We start from the raw sequence: 22,331 nt of genomic DNA on the forward strand, positions 1-22,331 counted from the left end.
AGTCAGATGCCCCTGCTTAGTTGATTGGTGAGCCATGTTCTCCTGATGTCCTCCATCTCCTCTGACTCCTAGAGTCTTTCCTCCCCGTCTTCTGTGGGATTCCCTGAGCTCCGACGGGATGTATTTGATGGAGACCTCCAGTTTAGAGTCTCTCTCCAAACAATATTTGACTATGAGTGTCTGTACTCACTCCCATCTATTTCTAAGAGAAACCCTTCTGATGGCAACTGGGCAAGGCACTGATCTATGAGTATAGAAGAATATCATTAAAAATCATTTTATTGAATTTTTTTTAGTCATATGTTTGGTTTCTGGACTATCCATACTGTTTGGGCATGGGCTCCCTCTCATGGAATGGGCTTTAACTTAAATCGGATTTTGTTTGGCCACCCCCACAAGTTTTGTGGCACCATTGCCCCAGCACATCTTGCAGGTAAAACAGATTGTAGGTCAAAGAGTTTTGTGGCTAGGTGGTCATTCAGGTTTCTCTTTCCATAGCCTGCAGAATATCTTCCAGTGCCAAAGAGACTAGAACACAGGGGTGAAGGCCCTTGCAGGCACCAGCTCAACCTCTCTGTATTCGATGAGCTGTGTGGATGTCCTCAGCAATGGGGCCCCATTGTCTGTTTGCAGAGACAGACCTATTCTAGCATCAGTCTGGGTTGTTTGAGGATCTCCACTGGTATCTCTTGGCAACTCAACCAAATATAACCCAGTTCACCACTAAGAACTTTGCCTGATAAGTGAATATACACCTTACTTGTCTTTCTGTGTCTGGGTTACTTTAGTCAGGATGATTTTTTTTTAACTGGCCTGCTTACAAAAGAAGGCCAGTTAAGACTCATCCCCATTACAAGGAGTCCTCACTGAGATTACCCTTAGAGATTCCAGTAAGTTTCCATTGTGCTAGGTTTCCACACTGCCCCCCCCCCAACAGCCCTGAATTCCAGGCATATCTTCCCACACTCTTGCCTGTCATTTCCTCCCTTCTCACTCCTGATCCATCTCACTCCTGTCCCCACCCACCACCAGTCCACCCACAAACCTATTCTATTTTTCCATCCCTAGGAAATACATGTGCTCCCCTAGAACCCTCCTCTTTATTAAACTTCTATGAATCTGTGGATTGTAGCTTGGTTATCCTTTACTTAATAGTGAATATCCATTGATAAGTGAATATACACCTTACTTGTCTTTCTGTGTCTGGGTTACTTTAGTTAGGATGATTTTTTATTTTTAGTTTCATCCATTTGCCTACAAATTTCATGATGTCTTTTTTTTTAACAGCTGAATAATACTCCATTGTATTCCATGTTTCCTTTATCTATTTTTTCAGTTGAGGGACATCTAGGTTGTTTCCAGTTTCAGGTTATCATAAATAAAGCCACAGTGAATGTAGTTGAGCAAGAGACCTTGTGGTAGAATGGAGCATCATTTAGGTATATGCCCAAGAGTGGAATAGCTGAGCCTTGAGGTAGACCAATTCACAATTTTGTAAGGAACTGCCATATTGATTTCATAGTAGCTGTGCAAATCTTCATTTCCACCAGTAATGGAGGAATATTCTCTTCACTAGCATGAGTTATCATTTGTGTTATTGATCTTAGCCATTTTGACAAGTATAAGATGGAATCTCAAAGTAGGTTTGATAGTATTTCCCCAATGGCTAAGGTTGAACATTTTGAAAGCGTTTCTCTGCCATTTGAGATCCCTCTGTTGAGAATTCTCTGTTTATATCTGTACCCCATTTTTAAATTGGCTTATTTGGTTTGTTGATATCTAGTTTCTTGATTTCTTTATATATTTTGAATATTAAATCTCAATTAGATGTGAAGTTGGCAAAATCATTTTCCCATTCTGTTGAGTGCCATTTTGGTTGACAATGTACTTTGCCTTACAAAAAGTTTTCAGTTTCCTGAGGTACCATTTATTGATTGTTGATCTCAGTGCTTGCACTGTTAATGTTCTATTCAGGAAGTTGTCCTGCCTGAAGCCTACTTCTTTGTTCTAGCCTAAGATTTAGATTCCTGCCTAGAATTATTTCTTTGTTCTAGCCTAAGATTCAGATTCCTGCATGAAATTACTTCTTTGTTCTAGCCTAAAGTCAGATTCCTACCTGAAGCCCATTTTCTTAGAGATGGTTCAGAGAGAGGTTAAGAGCACTGACTGCTCTTCCAGAGGTACTGAGTTCAATTCCCAGCAACCTCATGATGGCTCATAACCATTTGTAATGGGATTCAATGCCCTCTTCTGGTATGTCTGAAGACAGCTACAGTGTTTTTTATTTTTATATAAATACATAAAATAAATAAATAAATAAAAAAAATTTCTGTTGTTTCTATTGTTGATACCCAACTTTAATCCCTGGTAGTGTGATAGGATGCAGGGAGATATTTCATTTTTTTAGTATCTGTTGAGATTTGCTTTGTGTCCAAGCATGTGGTCAGTTTTGGAGAATGTTCCATGAGGTGCAGACTAGAAGGTATATTCTATTTTTTTAATGCTCTATAAATATCTATTAGGTCTATTTAGTTTATAATGTTTGTTAGTGCCAATATTTTTTCTGTTTAGTTTTTGTCTGAGTGACCTGTCCAGGAGTGAGAGTGGGTATTGAAGTCTCCCACCATCAGTGTGAGGGTCAATGTACAATTTAAGATGTATTATCGTTTCTTTTAGTGGGTGTGCTTGTGTTTAGGTATATATATATATAAAATTGAAATGTTGTCATCTTGGGTGAATTTTTTCTTTGAGTATTAAGTGTCCTTTCCTATCTTTTGTTATTAGTTTTGGTTTGAAGTTTATTTTGGTAGATATTAAAATGGCTATACCAGCTTGCTTCTTAGGTCTGTTTGCTTGTCAAATCTTTTTCCAACTTTTTACCCTGAGATAATGTCTTTCTTTGAACTTGAGCATGTTTCTTGGATGCAGCAGAAGGATGGATTCTGATTTTCATACGTTTTGATAGTCTGTGTCTTTTTATTGAGGAATTGAAACCATTTATACTGAAAGATATTAATGACCAATAATTGTTGATTCTTAATATTTTGTTGTTGTTGTTTGTGGTGGTGATGGTGGTAGTGGTATGTAACTGTGTGTGTGCATGTGCATATGCCTATGTGTGTCTTTCCCTTCTTTTGATTTTGCTAGTGTGAAATTTACATTTCTTGTATTTTCATGGGTGAAGTTAACCTCCTTGGGTTCGAGTTTTCTTTCTATTACCTTCTGTAAAGCTGGGTTTGTAAGTATATATTGTTTAAATTTGATTTTATTATGAAATATCTTATTTTCTCCATCTATGGTAATTGAAAGTTTTGCTGGGTATAGTAATCTGGACTGGCATCTATTGTGTTTTAGAGCCAACAACACATATGTCCAGGCCATTGTGGCTTTTAGAGTCTCCACTAAGAATTTAGGTATAATTCTAATAGATCTATCTTTTTATGTTACTATGTCTTTTTTTCTTGCAGCTTTTAATATTCTTTTGTTGTTTTTATTCTGTATGTTTAGTGTTGTGATTATTTTGAGGTGAAGGGAATTTCTTTTCTGGTTCGATTTATTTGGTATTCTGTTAGCTTCTTGTACCTTTATAGGCATCACCTTTAGGTTAGGATTTTTTTTCTAGGATTTTGTTGAAAATATTTTTTTGGGCCTTTGAGCTGGGATTCTTCTCCTACTTCTATTCCTATTATTCTTAGGTTTGGTCTTTTCATAGTGTCTCAGATTTCCTGGATGTTTTGTCTCAGGAATTTTTTAGATTTACCATTTTCTTTGACTGATATATTCATTTCTTCTATTGTATTTTTAATGCCTGTGATTCTCTCTTCCATCTCTTATATTCTGTCAGTAAAGCTTGTCCCTCTAGTCCCTACTTGATTTCCTAAATTTTTTATTTTCAGGATTTTCTCCATTTGTGTTTTCTTTATTGCTTTATTTTCATTTTCATGTCCTTAACAGTTTTATTCATTTCCTCCAACTGTTAGGGTTTTTTTTTCTTGCTTTCTTTAAGGCCTTATACATTTCTTCCAATCTTTGGTATTTTTTTCTGTCTTTCATAAGGGATTTATTCACTTCCACTTTAAGGACCTCTGTCATCTTTATATAGTTGATTTTAAGGTCTTTTTCTTATGCTTCAGCTATGAGGAATATTCAGGGCCTGCTGTGGTAGGAGATCTGTACTTCTATGGAGACATATCATTAATAATTGTATTCTTAAGCTGGTGCCTAGCATCTGGTTTGGGGTGGTTCTATGTCTAGAGGCTGATTTCTGGGTTTGCTCTTGTTGGGTGGGTTTTTTTCCCTGGTTTCTGTTTCCCCTCTAGATTTTCAGAGAGTGTGGTGTCTTGTGTCACCTGTTTTATTACCCTCCTAGCTGGTATGTCATAAGTAATGCCTCTTGGTGTTGAAGGCTGGGATGCTGTGACTAGCAGGGGAAGGGAAGTTAGGAGGGGATGGTCTAGAGGATCCACATGAGGCATGGGAAAAGGGGGAGGAAGGCTACATACAGCTGGTGTTCTGCTGGAGTGCTAAGGATGAGCCTGAGCGATTGAGTCTGCCGGGGGAACAGAAAGAGCAAAGAAGGTCTGCAGGCAGCCTACCTGGTCTTCTGGCCAAATCTTGACATTTCACCTCTGTTCTCAATCATCTGAGAAGATTTTTGGGTGCATAGACAAGTGTCCTTTATGATTCTTCTGGGGACAGTTCTTATGATTCTTTACTGGAGAGTCATTCTTACTGTTTCCTTTCTGTGACATATGATTTTATTCTTCTTACCTCTGCATAGCATTTGCTTGCTTTATTTAAGTGATATATTTAAGATGTGCATCATAAAATGTAGATATACAGAGACAGTGAAATGATTATAACAGTCAGGTAAAACTGACCTTTCCGTTTGCTCACACAGTCGCCCATTTGTGTATTTGTATATAGATTTGAAATCCACTCAGCAAGTTTTGGTAATGTAGTACCATCTTGTTAAATGAGCTGCCATGCAGTCTAGTGGCTCCCTAGGCTTCTGCTACTTAGGTATAGTTCTGTAGGTGTTTTAGTACTGTCCTGTGTTTGCTTAGTGATGCAGGTAAACCCAGTTAGCGATCATGTGACATTCCTTCTGTCTCAGTTGCCACCTTGTGTTTGCTTTCCCACAGCTGGAAGACCCTGCAATCAGGTGGCAGATGGCTCTATACAAAGACTTGCCAAACAGGACAGAAGACACCTCAGACCCAGAGAGGACAGTGGAGCGAGTCCTGGATATAGCGAATGTGCTTTTTCACCTTGAACAGGTCAGATTTTTGTGTTAATTCAATCATGATTGACTTAGGCACATAAAATATTTTAAATGTGTGTTAACTTTTAACTGTGGTACCTCAAACCCTACATATGTGTTCATTAGAACAAGCATGTAATTTGTTATTTCTAAGATTATAGTTTTCAGAAACATTTGTTTCTGAAGATACTATACTTCAAGAGATTAAGGCCTTCATTTTATTCTATTTTTCAAGATTTTCTAAAATTCTATATATTTTTAGTAGTAGACTTTATTCTAAACATTTCTAACAAACTATCTCAGAATTAAACCAGATTTCAAATGTTTTATTTTATATCATTTTTAAGGCTTCACATAAAATATGTCTGAGATATTTTGTCTTTCACTGGTTTAATATCAAAGTGTTTTCTCTTTACCTGCTTAACATTTGGTTGCATGAGAGATTTTTTGAGCAATTTTTCTCTGAGATAAAGAACAAATTATATTTATATTACATTTATAGAAGAGCAATACACTGACAGTAAAACCCTATGTGAGGCAGATGTTTTTTTATGTCATTTTTTTCAGTCACCTCCTGTCTTCACTACCAAGTTCTGGTGTGTATTATTCTCTATTTTGTCCTCTCTGTTCAAGAATTTGCAAAGCAGTAATTCTTGATACACTTTTAGTTAGAAAGTTATATCATGTACTTATATTTTATTAAAAGCAATCCTTTACAAAACTACATGTATCCAGGCAATTGTCTGGTTTGCATAAATGTGTCTGAACTTGCTTGTATAAAGTTTAGGTAGATTAAATGAAACCATACTAAATACAGTGAAACACTCATTTTTAACATGACATCTAGTCAACAACACAATGTTAGAGGGCTGGAGAGAAGGCTCAGTAAGTAAAGTGCTTGCTGTTCAAGCAGAGGGACCTGAGTTCAAATCCCCAGCACTCTGGTAAAGGCCTAATATGGTGACACATATCTATAACTCCAACACTGGAGCGGGGCAGGGGTCAGGGCCGGGGCCGGGGCCAAGGTGGCCCTGAGGATTTGCTGGTTAGGCATCCTACTGAGGTTCACTGACCTGCAAGTTCATTGAGAAATCCTACCTCAAATACAGAGATGGAGAGGGTTCAAAAACTTTACACTCATTTCTGCCCTCTGCTCACATCACATTGACATGAGTATCCACCCCACACACATATGAAATAAATATTCAAAACAAAAAAATTATATCAGAGTGAGAGGCAAGAGTTATCTGCCAGTAGGTGTGTGGCAATACCTGTGTGATATGCTTTATTAATACTGAATCTGAAATAATAAAATCGCCTGTGTCATTCCAGGAACCTTTCAACCTGTGCTGTAAAGAATACATTTTGATTTTCTATCCCCTTTATCTACATCTGACTATATAATCATAACATTAATAAACATGTTGCTTTGATTTAAACTAGGTATTTTTTGGACATCTAATCCTGCCATGGCTGGTAAAATAACATACAGAGACAGATGGTTTAAAGTAGCCTCTCTGAGTACCTAAAGTTTTCCTTATATAATTCTCTGCCAAATGTTGAGGTTAGATGCCAGTTGAATCTTTTATGTCCACTCCACAAATGTATCTCAGGTTCTAAAAGCTATGGGTTTCTATGGGTTGTCAGCATATTCAGCAGAATGCTATGTATTCATCAGAACTGCTGCCTTAAAAGTCTCAGACTCCGAAGTGGAATTCCATATTGTGATGCGTTGGATCTCACTGTGCAGCTGAGCTCTTGATTCTGCTTTAATCTACACTATCTCCAATAAGTGTTTATTCCACCTAATGTACCTGTACTGGCTGGTTTTGTGTCAACTTGACACAAGCTGAAATTCTCACAGAGAAAGGAGCTTCAGTTGAGAGAATGCCTCCATAAGATCCAGCTGTAAAGGCATTTTCTCAGTTAGTGATAAAGGGGGAGGGCCCATTGGGGGTGATGCCATCCTTGGGCTGGCAGTCTTGGGATCTATAAGAAAGCAAACTAAGCAAGCCAGGGGAAGCATGCCAGTAAGTAACATCCCTCCATGGCCTCTGTATCAGCTCCTGCATCCTGACTTGCTTGAGTTCCAGTCCTGACTTCCTTTGGTGATGAACAGCAATATGAAAGTCTAAGCTGAATAAACCCTTTCCTCCCCAACTTGCTATTTGGTCCTGATGTTTGTGCAGGAATTAGAAACCCTGACTAAGACAATACCCATCAAGACACCAACTAAGGTGGGCATTTGCTAGATACATTGATGTTATGGAGAACAGAGGATCAGAGAAGTAAGTGCTTGTCAGTTAGACAGATCACCCTGTTAAAATGTCTGTAATGGCTCAGACAGTCTTAACATTTTCTTCAAGAATTACTGTGTTCATATTCTGGGCATTTACTGCAAGGCATAATATATCTGGCTTTACTTTGGGCTAACATAACATTTTCATTTTTTCCAGAAATCTAAGTATACTGGCCGGCGCTATTTCAGTCTGGGAAGTACAGTGCTCCATTGCCTAGAGAATACTAATTAATTGACCAAACCATACTGTGAATTTATCTTCTTTCTAATACTTATGATTAATCTCCTTTTTTTTTCTCTTGGAATTTCAAGCACCATGATTCAAATAAATAGCCTGCTTACATCATTTCTCATAACTTCCAAATTCTCATTTATCTTACCTAACAAAAATAGCTAGATACTTTATTTAATACTTTTATAAGATTAAATCCTTCTATTTACGCCTAGTACTCAGTTCACAAAGCCTTGTTACCTTCTTTTATTAAAGAGCAATAGGCTTTTCATTAATGCTATTTGTATTTGTGGTTGTCATACTTAGAATAAGAGTAGTTTCTATGAATATGTGAGTGCATTTCTGTATAGGAAAACAAAACAAGACAAAACAAATCAAACCAAGTGAAACCAAACCAAAACCCCAGAAAGGGGACTGAGAAACAACACAAGGATCTGAGTTGGCTCACCAGAACCTACATTTCAAAAGTTGGGCCTAAGTATGTGCTTCTAATTCCAGCATTGGGGAATGCACAAATAGCCAAATCTGTGGGTCACACTGGCCAGTCAACCTATCCTAATTGGTGAATACCAGGCCAGTGAAGAGACCTTGTATCAAAAAAACCAAGGAGGATGTCAACTGAAGACCCCCAAGGTTGTTCACTAGCTTCCATGTGTCTTCTCACATGTGTGCATGTGTACCTATGCACAGATATTCACACATATGCACGGACTTTAAGAAAATGTTTAAAGTACTTAAAATTTTGAGAATGGTGCAAAAGGATTTTTATGTTGAATGCTTTTGTCTGTCTCTTTGATTTTAAAGATAACAAGGCTTAGGAGCTACTGGGCTGTTTGGAAAATAGGTAAATTTTACTAAACACCGTTTGAAAGCATCTCAGATTTAGCTTTGGATAATGTTGAGGATATAGTCTCAACCAAAATAATTGTTAAGTAGTTTGAAATAAATTTAAAGGATGTGGTTGATTAATACTTCACCACTGAGGGTAGATTGGGCCTGTAAATGTATGTTTATTTGTGATATTCTTCCTCAGGTGGAACATCCTCAGAGATCGAAGAAAGCTGTGTGGCACAAACTACTCTCTAAGCAGAGAAAAAGAGCCGTCGTTGCCTGCTTCCGGATGGCCCCTCTGTACAATCTGCCAAGGTCAGAATTGTTTAAATGTTTAAAAGAAATTAATTTTCTTCTCGAAATAATGGGGTTTGGGGAACAATGAGACTCTATCAAGAGAAGAATGGAAGATAGTTATCGTTTTCTGAAACTCATCAGGTAGCTTTACTCTGTTGAGTGTTTTTGTTTATTTAGAAAACTATGGTTTGTCTTGTCATTTTAAAATGGTATACGTTGGAGAATATCTGATCATATAGGGAAGGGCATTTAGTGTGATTGGAAACATTCTTTGAAGTCCAATTGCTTAGATTTCAGCTTCCATTTCTGTGTTGCATGGCGCTGGTCAAGTTGATAACCTCAGTTCACTATGGTTTCCCCCTCTGGACTATGGTAGGACTGGCTCCATAGAGTACCAAAGCAGATTGATGAGCAAATATATTCAGAGTGCTTGTCAGTGTGCTGATCACGGTTGATGCTCGCCATGGACGTTATTTGTATAATTATCCTCATACAGAGTAAAGAAAAGACATTCTCCTGACTCACAGGAATGACATAAACAAACCCAACAGCCTTCTCACTGTTCTCTTAGTAGTACATCAGTATGCTTGTCGATAGAGATATAACTTGGTGTGTTCAGGTCTGGCTTGATGACCTGCTTTGGCTTTCTGGGTATTCTGCCAAGACACTGGGCTCTTGGCTACTCTTAACTTTCTGCAAGTAATCACATGCCTATTGTATTGTGTTGGTTACTTTTCTATTATTGTGATAAAACACCAGGACCAAAGGAAACTTCTAGACAAAAGAGTTTCTGTGGGCATAAGGTTTCAGACCTATGAGAGTCATCATGAAGGGGAAGTGATGCACAAAGCAGGTGAAGTAACAAGCCAAGAGCTCACATCCTGAACTGCAAGCACAGGCAGAAGGAAAATTGAAAATGGTGTGAGTCTTTAAACTCTTAAAGCCCAACTCCAGTAACACAATTCCAATGACAAGGCCATGCTTCCCCAAACAGTTCTACCAATTGGGGACCATTATCCAAATGCCTGAGACTGTGGGGAACATTTTTCATTCAAACCACTACAATTATGTCTTGTAAGCAGGGCTCAGCTCAGTGGTATCTCTTTTTGGAAGATCCCTAATCTCCTTGTAAATCAGCTCCTTCCTTCTGTATGTTTGTACAGCAAGGTTGCAACCTCTGCTTGTTACATTATATCCAGTATTCAGGTTGCTTGCCTCTCTGATTTCCACTTTAAGGTTCAACATAATATTAAGTTTCTATTTTCCTAACCCTAGACAGTAACCAGTGTCTTACAATTCAGTACCTTTCTAACATATTGGAGAAAGGATTTGTTTTATGAAGACATCATTTAAACCATTTCAGGAACATCTGAGCTGAGTTCCATGAATCTGAATTTCCCTGAGGGTTGAATGTGTGGTCTGTTTAGAAGTCTAAATGCTGTGTGCATGACTCTAGATTCAAAAAACAGCTGAGCACATCTTTTGGCTTACCTTTCTTGTGGGCTGGAATTCACACTGATTTTTAGTGTTTCCAAACGTGTTGCTAGTTACTTTCCTATTTTCAATGTTCTTCTTAAACCCATGTAGCCATTATGCCTCATGCCTTCGTAACACACTTCTGTTATTGTTAAGTGCAGGCTTTACACAATGGTATCATTCTGTTACTTCTCATATGTTACCCACATACTATTCTCTTGTCTTTTCTCACTTAGATTTTGCTCATTCCTCTCAGCATCGTTATGAGTTTCATTGACTCTTCTAGTCTTCACTGAATTATTTTTTACTTCATAGGCAAACACCATTTTATTTTAAGATTTGTGTGTGTGTGGTGTATAGGGGTGGTGGTGAGGTTGCATATGTATTCAGTAAGCAGAGAGGTCAGAAGAATGTATTATGCTTCCTGGAACTGGAGTTGCAGGTGGTCATGTGCCAACTGCCATGGTTGCTGGGAACTGAACTTGGGTCCTCTTGAAGACCAGTTTGTGCTCTTAACCACAGAGCTACCTCTTCAACCTCAGGTAGAAACAGATAAAGTCAGTTTTATCTTCAAATGAGATTTCATCTTCATTCATGCAATTGTAAAAAGTTCACTTAATACATTCCACGCTGGAACAGGCAGAGCCTGTGTTTGAAGGTTAATTCTCCTGTTGGCACTTACATCAATTAGGAGGAGTCACACGAGGAAATAATAACCACTATTTAACTAATGTCTGTCTAATGTACTTTCCACCGTTCATCTCACTTTAATTTTTAGAAGATCAAGATATCTTGTAATGCAATGATTATTCTTGTTGCAGGTATGAAAATTGTGACAATTGAAATCTAAACTGATGTTGCAGAGCTTAGAAATGTCTAAGCAAAGACTTAACCTAAAGTCAATATGTGATCTGAGGAAACTACTTTTACTTGGCACAAGGAATTGTCTGTGAAGAGAGGAATCTATAATTGGAAGTTCATTTTTATTTTAAATTGTAGTACACAGATAACCTGGCAATAAACTCTATTGAATTCTTGTTCATATATTTAAAATCCCTTTGTTTGACATTGTATTTATCTTTTAGGCATCGGGCTGTCAATCTTTTTCTTCAGGGATATGAAAAGTCTTGGATTGAAACAGAAGAGCATTACTTTGAGGATAAATTGATTGAAGATTTAGCGGTAAGCTTTTTTATGGGATTATAAAATGAAAGAAGATTGAAAGAAAATTATTACACTGCACATTGGTGTTAGGAAACTTTAATTCCCATTGTTATCACATTTACTGTTTATGACAAAAAATACCCCTCTTATTTTCTAAAATACAGAGCTATTAATATCAAATGATTTAGAATAGAAAATGAAAAGATTAACTATTAACTATTAACTAATTAACTATTAACTAAGTAAGTTGGTCTCATAAACTCTCTCTCAAAGCCCTTTCCAACTTAAAGTCAAGATAAAATCTAAAAGTAATCATTCACACCAAGTAATTTGAAGATTAACAAATGATTGCTGATTTTCAAAAGTAGACACGTCAGAAGATGCACATCATTCGTGTCTTCTCACAGATCCTGAAGCACCATGTGATCTCTGTGTGCCACAGTATTCTTGGTTTCTATAATGTTGAATGTGGTCTGTCCTCCACTCATGTTTCTTTCCCTTATTATTTCTAACAAACCATCTCATTCCATAAGCATAGAACAACTATCTCTCTGGTCTGGTCAGGTAAAGAGGGTTTTCTTGTTTGCTTGTTTGTTTGTTTTGTGTTTTTTGTTTGTTTGGGTTTGGGTTTTTCTGTTTTGTTTCTCATAAGTGGAATGGGCACAGAGGAAGAAGAAGTTGGTACTCAGCAGGTAGAGCTTCCATCTGACGGTAGGAAGAGAGACTGTGTACAGGTGGGTGCTACACTCTGAAGGACAGAGGAACATTAATATCTTTTATAAGCTAAGCTACTGTTTTAAACTAACTTTCCAAAAGGAATTTATAAGCCCAAGTCCCTCTGTGGCATTGCCAGAGACATAATGATTTTCTATCTGGCAGACACTTTTTAATTTATAAATTGTTGGGAACTATAATAAACAAATGCAATGCAACATCTCGAAGCCTAACCCTGATTGTCCTCCTTCCCTCTTTCAAACAGGCTTTTATTTTGCTCAGCTGGGCTTCCAGTTCACTATGTAGCCAAGAGGAATTCTGTGCTTGAGCTACCAGATCCTTGCATGCTGTGCTGAGGATCTGGCCCAGGGCCTCCTGTGTGCTAGCCAGATACTCTATCAACTGAACCCCAGCCCGAGTCCCATGACACTATCGAAACAACCACAGACTAGATATCTTGTACAATTTTAACTACTAACAACATCAAGCAGTTAAGAAGCTCCTTTTATGTAGAAAGAAAATCAGGCCGAATTGGAAAAAAAAATACCTCTGGAGACATAAAATTCATTAAATCATTCAGTAAAATCAGGATCAGTCAATTCTGTAGGCAAAAAATGCTTAACAATTTTTCTCGATGAAATTTTATCCAATGTTAATTTTTTTCATTTTAAAAGTAACTGAAAATGAAAAAAAAAGTGCACATACTTCAGTTAGTAACTCATTCTGTGTTCTTTATCTTTATTTTTTTTGTTTAAACCAAGAAAATATTTTATGTGATAAATATTGCAGTGTGGACATAATTGTCACATATTATATGACATTTTATTCTTAAGTATTATGTTTTGCCGTTTCCAAAGTTTAACTATCCTCTGTCCTGAATACTTTTTTTAGTTAGCTTTAAATCTTGTTTATAAGAATAATGTTTTCTTTTAAAATTTTTATTATCTTTATTCAACTTTTTTTTATCAAATTGTTAAATACTTGTTCTGTTTTACACCAGTAGTGTAATCAGCACATGTTAGATTTATATGTATGTTGTATTACATATCAAATAAACACAAAACACATACATGCATATGCACACATACATGTCATATGCTGATTTCTCAGGTTTGCTGGCCAGCACACCTAATCTAATCACTGAACTGCAGGTTCAATGTGAGACTCTGTCTCAAAAACCAAAGTGAATGGCTTCTAAGAAATGATGATGCCTGGGGTTGACCTCTGACCTCTGTACACACTCATATGTACATATGTGTTCTCACACAGTCATTCACCTGCCTCCCAATCATATATCATGCAAAGCACACATAGGTACACATACAAACAAAGACGTTTCTTTTGTTTGCTCTGCCATTCATCGTATTGCCCCTGGTTTTGCTTTTCAGTTATTGAGACATTGTGTTGCTATGGAGTGCACACAGGCTTTCAATTTGCAATTTCACTGATCCTCCTGCCTCCAGCTCTTAGAAGCTGGGATTGCAGATATAAGTCACAATGCTTATCCTTAGCACTTGTTTTAAATGAGAAATGTTATGTGGTTGTCTGCTTTTTTCTTATTTTTTTCTTTTTTCAGAAACCAGGGGCTGAACTCCCAGAAGAAGATGAAGCCATGAAAAGAGTCGATCCTCTCCATCAGCTCATCCTTCTGTTCAGCCGCACGGCCTTAACAGAGAAATGGTATGGTGGGGAGGGTTAATACAGACCTAGGAGATACCCACAAAGAAGCCCACATATAATTCTCATTTATCATTTATTTATGTCTCAGTTACATCCTGTTCTTGTCAAGAGAGGGAGAGAATAATTCATACATCAAATGATCTGTCTGACATAAATCCACAGAGTAGCATCCACTCTCTTTTCTGGTCTACCATGAAGAGCTGGGAAGATGACTCAGTCAGTAAAGTACTTGCCTCACAATCATGAGGACCTGAGCTCTATCCCATAACTCACATAAAAGAACCAGACACGGTAATGTGTGCATGGAATCTCAGCACTAGGGAAGGAGAAACAGGCTGATTCCTGGGATTTGCTTATCAGGAAACCTGGGCTGATCAGTGAGCTCCATCAAGAGACCCTGTCTCTAAAGCCAAAGTGGATGACTTCTAAGAAATGATGGCACCTGAGGTTGGCCTCTGACCTCTGCACACACCCATGCATGCACATGGGTTCTCACATCAATCATCGACCCCTCATCCATCTCCTCCCCCCAAAATCTATCAAGGAATTCTGAGTTTTCTTAACTTTGTATTAGGCTAATTTTGTCGATCCCTACAAAAAGTTTTCATTTATTAAAAACTGTCATTATAAATAAAACAAAAATTACTAAAAGGAAGAAAAATTTGTTGTGGAGAATGTATGGAAACTAGTGACCCTCATCATCCCTTTAGATGGTTAAGAAGCCCTTAGATGCTGGGTGAGGCCTTCGGTAGCATCTCTCAGATCTGTTTCTAGGGTATTGCCCACTTTCCTTGCCTTCACTCCTGATCCTACAATGACACCAAAGCTATAGACAGCAAACTCCTGTGGAGTTACATGACAAATTCTACCTCAGAAGATGCAATGAAGATGCCTTGGCTTCTTCTCCCTCTTGGGACTCTAAAAGGTGTTGGCTCTGTGGGTGGGGATATGGTAGAGCCTACAGAACTTTTGTCTGATTTCCTGCCCTTGGGGCTCAGGTCTTATCCTTTGTCTTCAGAGTCTGGGGGGGGGGGGGTCATTTAATTATCAATATGCATCCGCATGGGTCTTCTCACAAGTCCTGAAGCACCATGTGATCTCTGGGCACCACAGCAATCTGGGTCTCTCCCTCCTAACACTGAACTGAATGTGGTCCATCCTTTCACTCACATTTTTCTCTCTTATTATTCCCCACTAACAAAAACCATCTCATCTGATAAGCATAGAACAACTGTCTGTCTGACCTGGTGAGGTAATGAAGTACTTCTCCTAAGTGAAGTTGGGACCTGCTATAATACTTTAGCAGATGTTAGGCATTCCTCATAGAAACTTAATTGTTCTGGCCATCTTATTATTTTTAACTGTGACATTATAACTTGTTGAGTCTGCATTAGATGTCAAGTATTTCTCTGCTGTCAAAAGCTCTGTGCCACTTAAGTTTGATTTTGTTTATTTGACATTTTGTGGTTTGAAGAAAATTAGTTGTTCCATTTATTTGCATGTACATAATAAGTTACCTTAATTTTCACACTTGAAGGACTCTGTTGTAAGGCCAGAAGAGGCATTTAGTGAAGACCTCTAAGGTCTTTGCTTTCTGATTATAAAATAGTTTGTTTGCCAACACTTACTGTTGCCTAAATTTTATGCCATTTAATTGTAAAGAACATGTGTGAAAAATGGCAAACAGGTACTTTACATAGGGATGGTTTCTCTAAACAACTTGCCTTCTACTTAAGAATTGATCTTTCCCCACTTGGTTTCATAGCAAACTGGAGGAAGATTTTCTATACATGGCGTATGCAGACATTATGGCAAAGGTAAGTATACATCTTTCTTGGTTTTAGTATTTAATGAAGTAAGCTACTTTTATTTGCCAGAGGGTAAGAATCTATATAAAAGATACTGTTAGATCTTATAAATATGAAGTGCATGCATCTCAGCATTGCATGGGTTTCAGGAAATGAATCACCAGTTTTCCAACGTTCTTTTATTTGGCCCTCATTCATCAGCCATAGAGGTCCTGCAGATAGGATGATGAAAAAAAAAAAAAAAAAAAAAAAACCATTGCACTTGTAGATTTTAACATCTGCTGGAAATAACAGGAGTGATATAAGGGGCTGGAGAGATGGCTTGATTGTTGTTCTTCCAGGGCTCCTGTGTTCAGTTCCCAGTACCCACATCTCTTAGGCAGCTAACAACCACCTTAACTCTAGCTTTAGAGAATCTGTAGTCCACTTCTACCCTCTATGGGCACCTGCATACACATATGCACATCCATTCACACACATACACACATATATATACATACACACACACACACACAAATTAAAAAGTAAATCTTTAAAAGATTGAGATAGTTATATTAAAACTGCTAATTAGAAGTTAAAAGAGATAGCTCTGTGGTTAAGAGCACTTACTGTTCTTACTGAAGTCTGGAGTTCCAGTTCCTAACACCTGTGCCAGGTGGTTCACAACTGTCTGTAACTCCAGCTCCGGGTTATCCAACACCCTCTTGTGGCCTTCATGGGTACCTACATATACATGGTATACACACATGTAGATGCACACTCATATTCTCTCTCTCTCTCTCTCTCTCTCTATATATATATATATATATATATATATATATATATATATATATATATTGTCCTAAACTGTGGAGGGCTGGCATTAAGTAGAGTAGCAAGTAGCAGTGTTTGCTACTTTGTTACCTCCTAACAAGAATTGATATATACAAATAGGAGTCCAGTTTCTCCTGAGATTTAGTATATGGCTAAATCTCAGGAGATTCTTAGTATATGGCACCTTGGGTGCCATATACTAAGAGAGGGGAGCCCCAGAATTATCACAAGAGGGTAGATGACAGATCAAATCCTAGACATGTTGAAGATATCTATGAGATTGTCATGTGGCAGTGTGTCAGAGTTTTCACATTGAAAGGTAATCCACAGACACGTGGTTCAACACCTGGTCCTCAGAGGGCATTTTGATTCAAGGAGGCTATGGAATCTTGTGGGTCGGCGGCATGGATGGTAGATGTGAATCACTGGGCGATTTTCTTGGAGGATTATCAGCTGGCCCACTTCCTGCCCAAGCTTTCTTGCTTCCTCTCTGTTGCCATGTTATATCCAGCAGCTTCATACTCCTATGGACAGGATCAGCCCCATCACCATGCTTTCCATGCTCTGGAGCCGAAGCAAACCTCTCTCCCTTAAGCCGCTTCTCTCAGATAATGGCACACACTGTTAAAGGGATGGCTGTGCATGCATGTCTGGGGTCTGGTCTCTCAGGTTGCCTTCTAAGTACACTCTCCCAAAGCATTAGAATCAGATGGATGCTAAAGCTGTAGGCTTCAGTGATCTCACTCCAGAGAGGAAGGCAGCAGACCCAAGCTCATGATCAAATCTGAAAGAACAGAAGAGATGCATAGGGGAAAGGGACCGAGCCTTATTGTGAGCTTACAGAGGTGTAAATCTGTGGTCATCAAATCCCCAATTGTCTGGGAATCTGGAGCAGGGGAACACTGAAAACATCTGTAGGTATGGTGAAAACTTTGGAGCACTCAGGAGACTCAGAAGAGGAAGTAGGAAAGGAGGAAGTGTCAGGCTACAGTCTCAAAAGTGAGAGGGAGTGAGGCATTTCAGTTTTTTTCTTTTCTTTTTAAATTTTATCCATTTCTCATGACTGTAAGTTGACTTCACAGCCTCCTACCTACAAGGAAAGTGATTGGGCCCCTGAGCTAGATCCCTATTGTGAGACTGTCTCAACTGTCCCATTCCTCTCCACATACCTGTATTTCCTCCCCAAACCTTATTAACACATTTGCTGTTCCAAACAGAAAAAGTGAAGTTTCATTCATATGTACTGGAATTTTCAGAGACCATGACAAGTCTTTTAGGAATTAGTTTGGAGTCAGGGGTAGGATCTCATTTGATATCCTCTCATCCATCTCTGTCTCTGTGCCCAAAGCCCTGTTTCTCCTTGAGTTGCAAGTGCTTTTCTGATTGTGACTCTAGCTTTGTCATTTTGCCTCTATGCACCACACAAGTTACAGAGCGCTGGCCAAATGTAAGAAATCATGTAGAACACTTGCCATGGTTGTGAGTGGGCAGTGAGTTTCTTCCACCGAAGACTTTAGTTCATACCAGCTTCTTTTGAACCCCCACTGTATCCCAAATTCCTAGCTATGATTTATTAAAGATCATTTTCAAATAGTTTTCCCAGGTTTTCACAAGTATTAAAGCATACTGTTCACTTGAGAACCCTCATGCTTTTTCTCATGATCAATATAAAAAGAAGACGTGCAAGAAGTCACTTGCTAAGTCAGACTAGCTAATGGCATGAAGCATCAAGATGAAACCAAGTCTCTGCCTGCTAAGTTCATGCCTCCACCTTCCTTCCTTCCCCTCTCCGAGTTCGTTTCTGGCCACCATCTCCCTCTGCCTCTTCAACCTACAGCATTGTCAGCCATGGGAATTAGCCTGAATCGGCCTGTGGCTCAGTAGAATGGAATAGTCAAAGTGTCTATGTTTCACATGTAAATAATAATTTTGTTAACAAAGATTTACTTCCTTCCTTGGATGACAAATAATAAAAATGAACTTAAAGGGATTACAAGGACCTTGCTAATGTGATGTATCCATATACTCAATGCATACTCTTTGTGTTAATTTTAAATGACAGCAAGCAATGTGCATCTGTGTCAGTTAATGCATTAATGGCAAGTTACAAAAGAGAGGATCATTTCCTGTGTTTAAGGTTTGCACATTGGGTTGAATGTATCAAGTGTACAGAGAGGTATTTTATTAAGCATGAGAACCTTCATATGAACCTCTTAGTCACATCTGTTGGGGATGAAATTGGCCCTTTGGTCTTTGAGTTTTGCAAAAGTCACATCTTGTAAATAAAATACAATTTTATCTTAGCTCACCAATTCACTGATGGTATTGTATAAGTTTTACATCCACCGGCTTCAATAATGCTCATGAAACATTAATAAAAATCACTTGGAGTTTAGGTTAAACAAACACTTTGCGCTTTCTCTCTCCTCATATCCTCCTTTCCTTTTCTGTCTCTCAAATCAGAGTTGTCACGATGAAGAAGACGATGATGGGGAAGAAGAAGTAAAGAGCTTTGAAGTAAGATGGATCTTTCTAGAATTGCCTCCTCTCCACTTGGAGACAGTGTCTCATAGTTTATAATGGACTTTTGTGTTTCTTGCTTCATGGCTTATTGCAGCTTATTTTGTCCAGGAATTGCATGTCAGAGCTGGATGGACAGACCTGAGTCCTAGTGTTTGCTAAGAGAAAAGCAAAGAGTATAGAGCAACGAAATAGTACACTAAAGCCCATATGTCCAGAATGAGTGTACCTGGCAGCCCTCAGAGATGACACTGCTTCAAATTACTCACATGGCAGGGATGCTGTGGTCTGTAATTGCCAATAGCCAGAAGAAAAATGCCATGGAAGAGCAACACAGCATCAAGTTTCTAATGACTCCATTGGTGTTAGATTCATTTGTTCTTTCCTGAATTAATTGGCCTCTTGACATCTGCCCAATTAGGTCACTCATTCAGTACACATATGTAAGTGGTTGCCATGGTGCAGTTTGCTTGCATGGAATAGAGGCGCATCTTTTCTAGGATAGATTTCATTTCATGATTATTTTCTCGAGCATTTTCAGCCTTTAAATACTGCCTATGATTTGAATTACTGCTTAATGTTAATCGTTTTAAAGAAAGTTAAGGTCATTCCCCACTTTGGCTTCTTTAGGAGACTAGTTAGCTGTTGTTAACTACCACTTTCTTATTTGCTATACATTTTTTTTTTTTATAGAAAGAGAAATAAAGTAGAAGGAGGTGGAGAATAGATTCTTCCTATTAGCTCATATATATGGACTTTGAGCTAGAAGTCTGGAGAAATATGAGAAGCCAGCAATGAGTCCTTAACTCATGGTGGAAACACAGCACATTAACCAAGGAATGAACTGATGTCACTTCCAGAAATAATCAATGTGACCATGTCTGCAGCATTGAAATCAGTATATTAAAAACAAACAAACAAACAAACAAACAAAAGAACAACTTAAATTGAGAATGACCCATGACTATTGCTGGCTGAGCAAAATGCCATTTAATTTCCTATACAATTCTTGCTAAAGTGTCTGAGTTCTAGTCTTAAGTCCATTCTCCCCGTAAGGAGCCAGGTAACTTAGAACAGTCCACGAGCAGCAAATGATTACTGTTTTCCTTTGCGGGTTTATCCATTGTCTCCGGAGCAGCTGTTTATTGCTATTTTGCTTCTTGTCCTCATCCTTCCTTAAGGTCACAGGATCCCAACGCAGCAAGGTAAAGACATGTGTATGTGTGTATCTGTCTGGGTCTGAGTTTCAGTTTCTTGTGGCATTTACCTGTATTAGACCCAAAGTCTTGGACTCTTTTGTGAGAAAAGGTCTTCAGAATCACTCTGCCAGTTTGTAGTGGGTAGCATCCCTTCTTTGGTTTATTCTTCTTGCCAATTAAATGACTCATGACTTGAAATTGTGTCCTCTGTGCTAACTCTGAGCTGTATATTGAGCTGGACGAGTTCAGTCATTTTGTGGACAAATGTATAACTAGAAACTGTCTTGTACAGAAAGGGCCTCGGCCTTTGGAAAGTGAGAATGTGACTTGCACCAGACTTCTTAAAGCAGACACAGTAAAATGGCCTTTTCTTTTCTTCTCTTTTTTTCCCCCTTTCTTTTTCTTTGCTTTTTGTTCTTAACTAGTACCTGGGGTGTATGTATCATAATTTTACCATTGACTTTTGGCACTTCATTAAATGAAAAGGACTCTAGGTGACGGTTTTCTGCCTCTTGGCATTTTAAATATTTCATCTGGAAATTTTGCAAATAGAAGATATTTTGACTTAGAATTACAAGATGTTTTTCTTTGTATGATTTCTGTGAATTTGAGTTTTAATTTTAACATGAGACTACTTTTAACAAGAAAGTCTATCATAAATTTTCCTGAGAGGCAATGCTCTCAATGGCTTTATTTTTGGAATGATGGATATTAAGAACCTATTTGGAAGAAACAAATTATAATGTTTTTAGCTCACTGGAATATGGTGTTCTGATTACATATCTGGATCATTGTAATCTTAAAAATCCAAGTGGATGACAATATCAGATTCAGCCCCAATCAGATAGATACTATCAGATTGCCCTATCAGATAGTATCTGCCTACTATCTGGTAGTATCTGCCTACTATCAGATAGTATCTGTTAGATACTATCAGTGTGAATTATTAAGTGATGGAAACATGAGTGAGCCTTCTAACATTAATCAAACACTTGGCTTCCTGGTTAGCCTGGGTGCTTGTGACCAAGAGTCCCTGATAGGTGCACCAGGAGGAGTGGATAAGATGAAACAGGATGAGGAGTTTCTAGCCAGACAAATTACTGGAAAGGTAGGGTGAAGTCTTAGGGATCTGAAAGCCAATGAAATTGATTTACAGGCCCAAAGTTAGAGGCTTCGCGGAGATCTAGGAAAGGCTGACAGGACAAACATGATGGTCAGCGAGTGGGATGTGGGTCAAGATGGGGAGAAGAATCAGCCACAGTATGGAGCTGGCCAGACAGAAAGCAAGGCTGCTTCTGGGTTTAGATCATTGGTCAAGTTCATCTGACAGGGAGACCCGAATGTTAATCCCCAAATAGGAGAAGTGGGCCAGCAGCTTGTGGCCAGCCCAAGACAGGATTTTAAAGCTCCTGGAAATTGCCACTCATTCATAAGTAAAGCAGTCAGCCATGCTTGGGGATTTTGACTTGCACAGCGATAGTTTTATGATTTCTATGTGATTTAAGAGATTTATACCTAATTCAGTAACATGCTGCTCTTTGCAAAATGCATGCTATATGGATGTCATTATTTTTTCAGTTTAAAAACAAGTTGTATGGAATCCATCACCTATGAAAACCATTTACTCTGAGGTTGACCACTCGAGTCTAATAAAAACGGGAAAAAAGTTTACCCAGACAACTGGTCAATTATTTTATTTTTCATATTTGTTTAGCGTTATATCAGACTGTTTCTATTTCAGTGTCTGATTGTTTGGCATAATTTCTGTGTAATCTTATTGTGGAATTTTCCCCTTAAGTTATACTGACTAAAATACTATTTGGCAGTTTCAATAACTCCTAGAGCAAATTATGTTACGTAAGCTTGGAAAGAATAAAATGTATGTGGGACATAAATTTATCCCAGTCACTGGTGGGTTGTTAAGACTGACCATAGTTTCTACTCAATTCCATTATAACATACTTAGCAAAGATGTCAAGGAGAGTTCAGAAATAGCTATGTTAAGAAATGTGCTATTATAAGAACATTTCCCCCC

At 38.2% G+C, this 22,331-nt stretch overlaps 1 protein-coding gene across 1 annotated transcript in view; it reads left to right on the top strand.

The window, feature by feature from the left end:
- Positions 1-22,331, top strand: part of Ryr2 (ryanodine receptor 2) — a 566,557-nt gene that overhangs the window by 467,335 nt on the left and 76,891 nt on the right. The window contains exons 74-81 of the mRNA XM_076939363.1: positions 5,145-5,279; positions 7,720-7,754; positions 8,827-8,940; positions 11,484-11,580; positions 13,853-13,956; positions 15,722-15,773; positions 19,041-19,094; positions 20,279-20,302. Of these exons, the coding sequence (XP_076795478.1) occupies positions 5,145-5,279; positions 7,720-7,754; positions 8,827-8,940; positions 11,484-11,580; positions 13,853-13,956; positions 15,722-15,773; positions 19,041-19,094; positions 20,279-20,302 (615 nt within the window). The remainder of the gene's footprint in view (positions 1-5,144; positions 5,280-7,719; positions 7,755-8,826; positions 8,941-11,483; positions 11,581-13,852; positions 13,957-15,721; positions 15,774-19,040; positions 19,095-20,278; positions 20,303-22,331) is intronic.

The sequence above is a fragment of the Arvicanthis niloticus genome, chromosome 8, assembly GCF_011762505.2.
Source record: "Arvicanthis niloticus isolate mArvNil1 chromosome 8, mArvNil1.pat.X, whole genome shotgun sequence".
NCBI classification, from domain to species: domain Eukaryota; kingdom Metazoa; phylum Chordata; class Mammalia; order Rodentia; family Muridae; genus Arvicanthis; species Arvicanthis niloticus.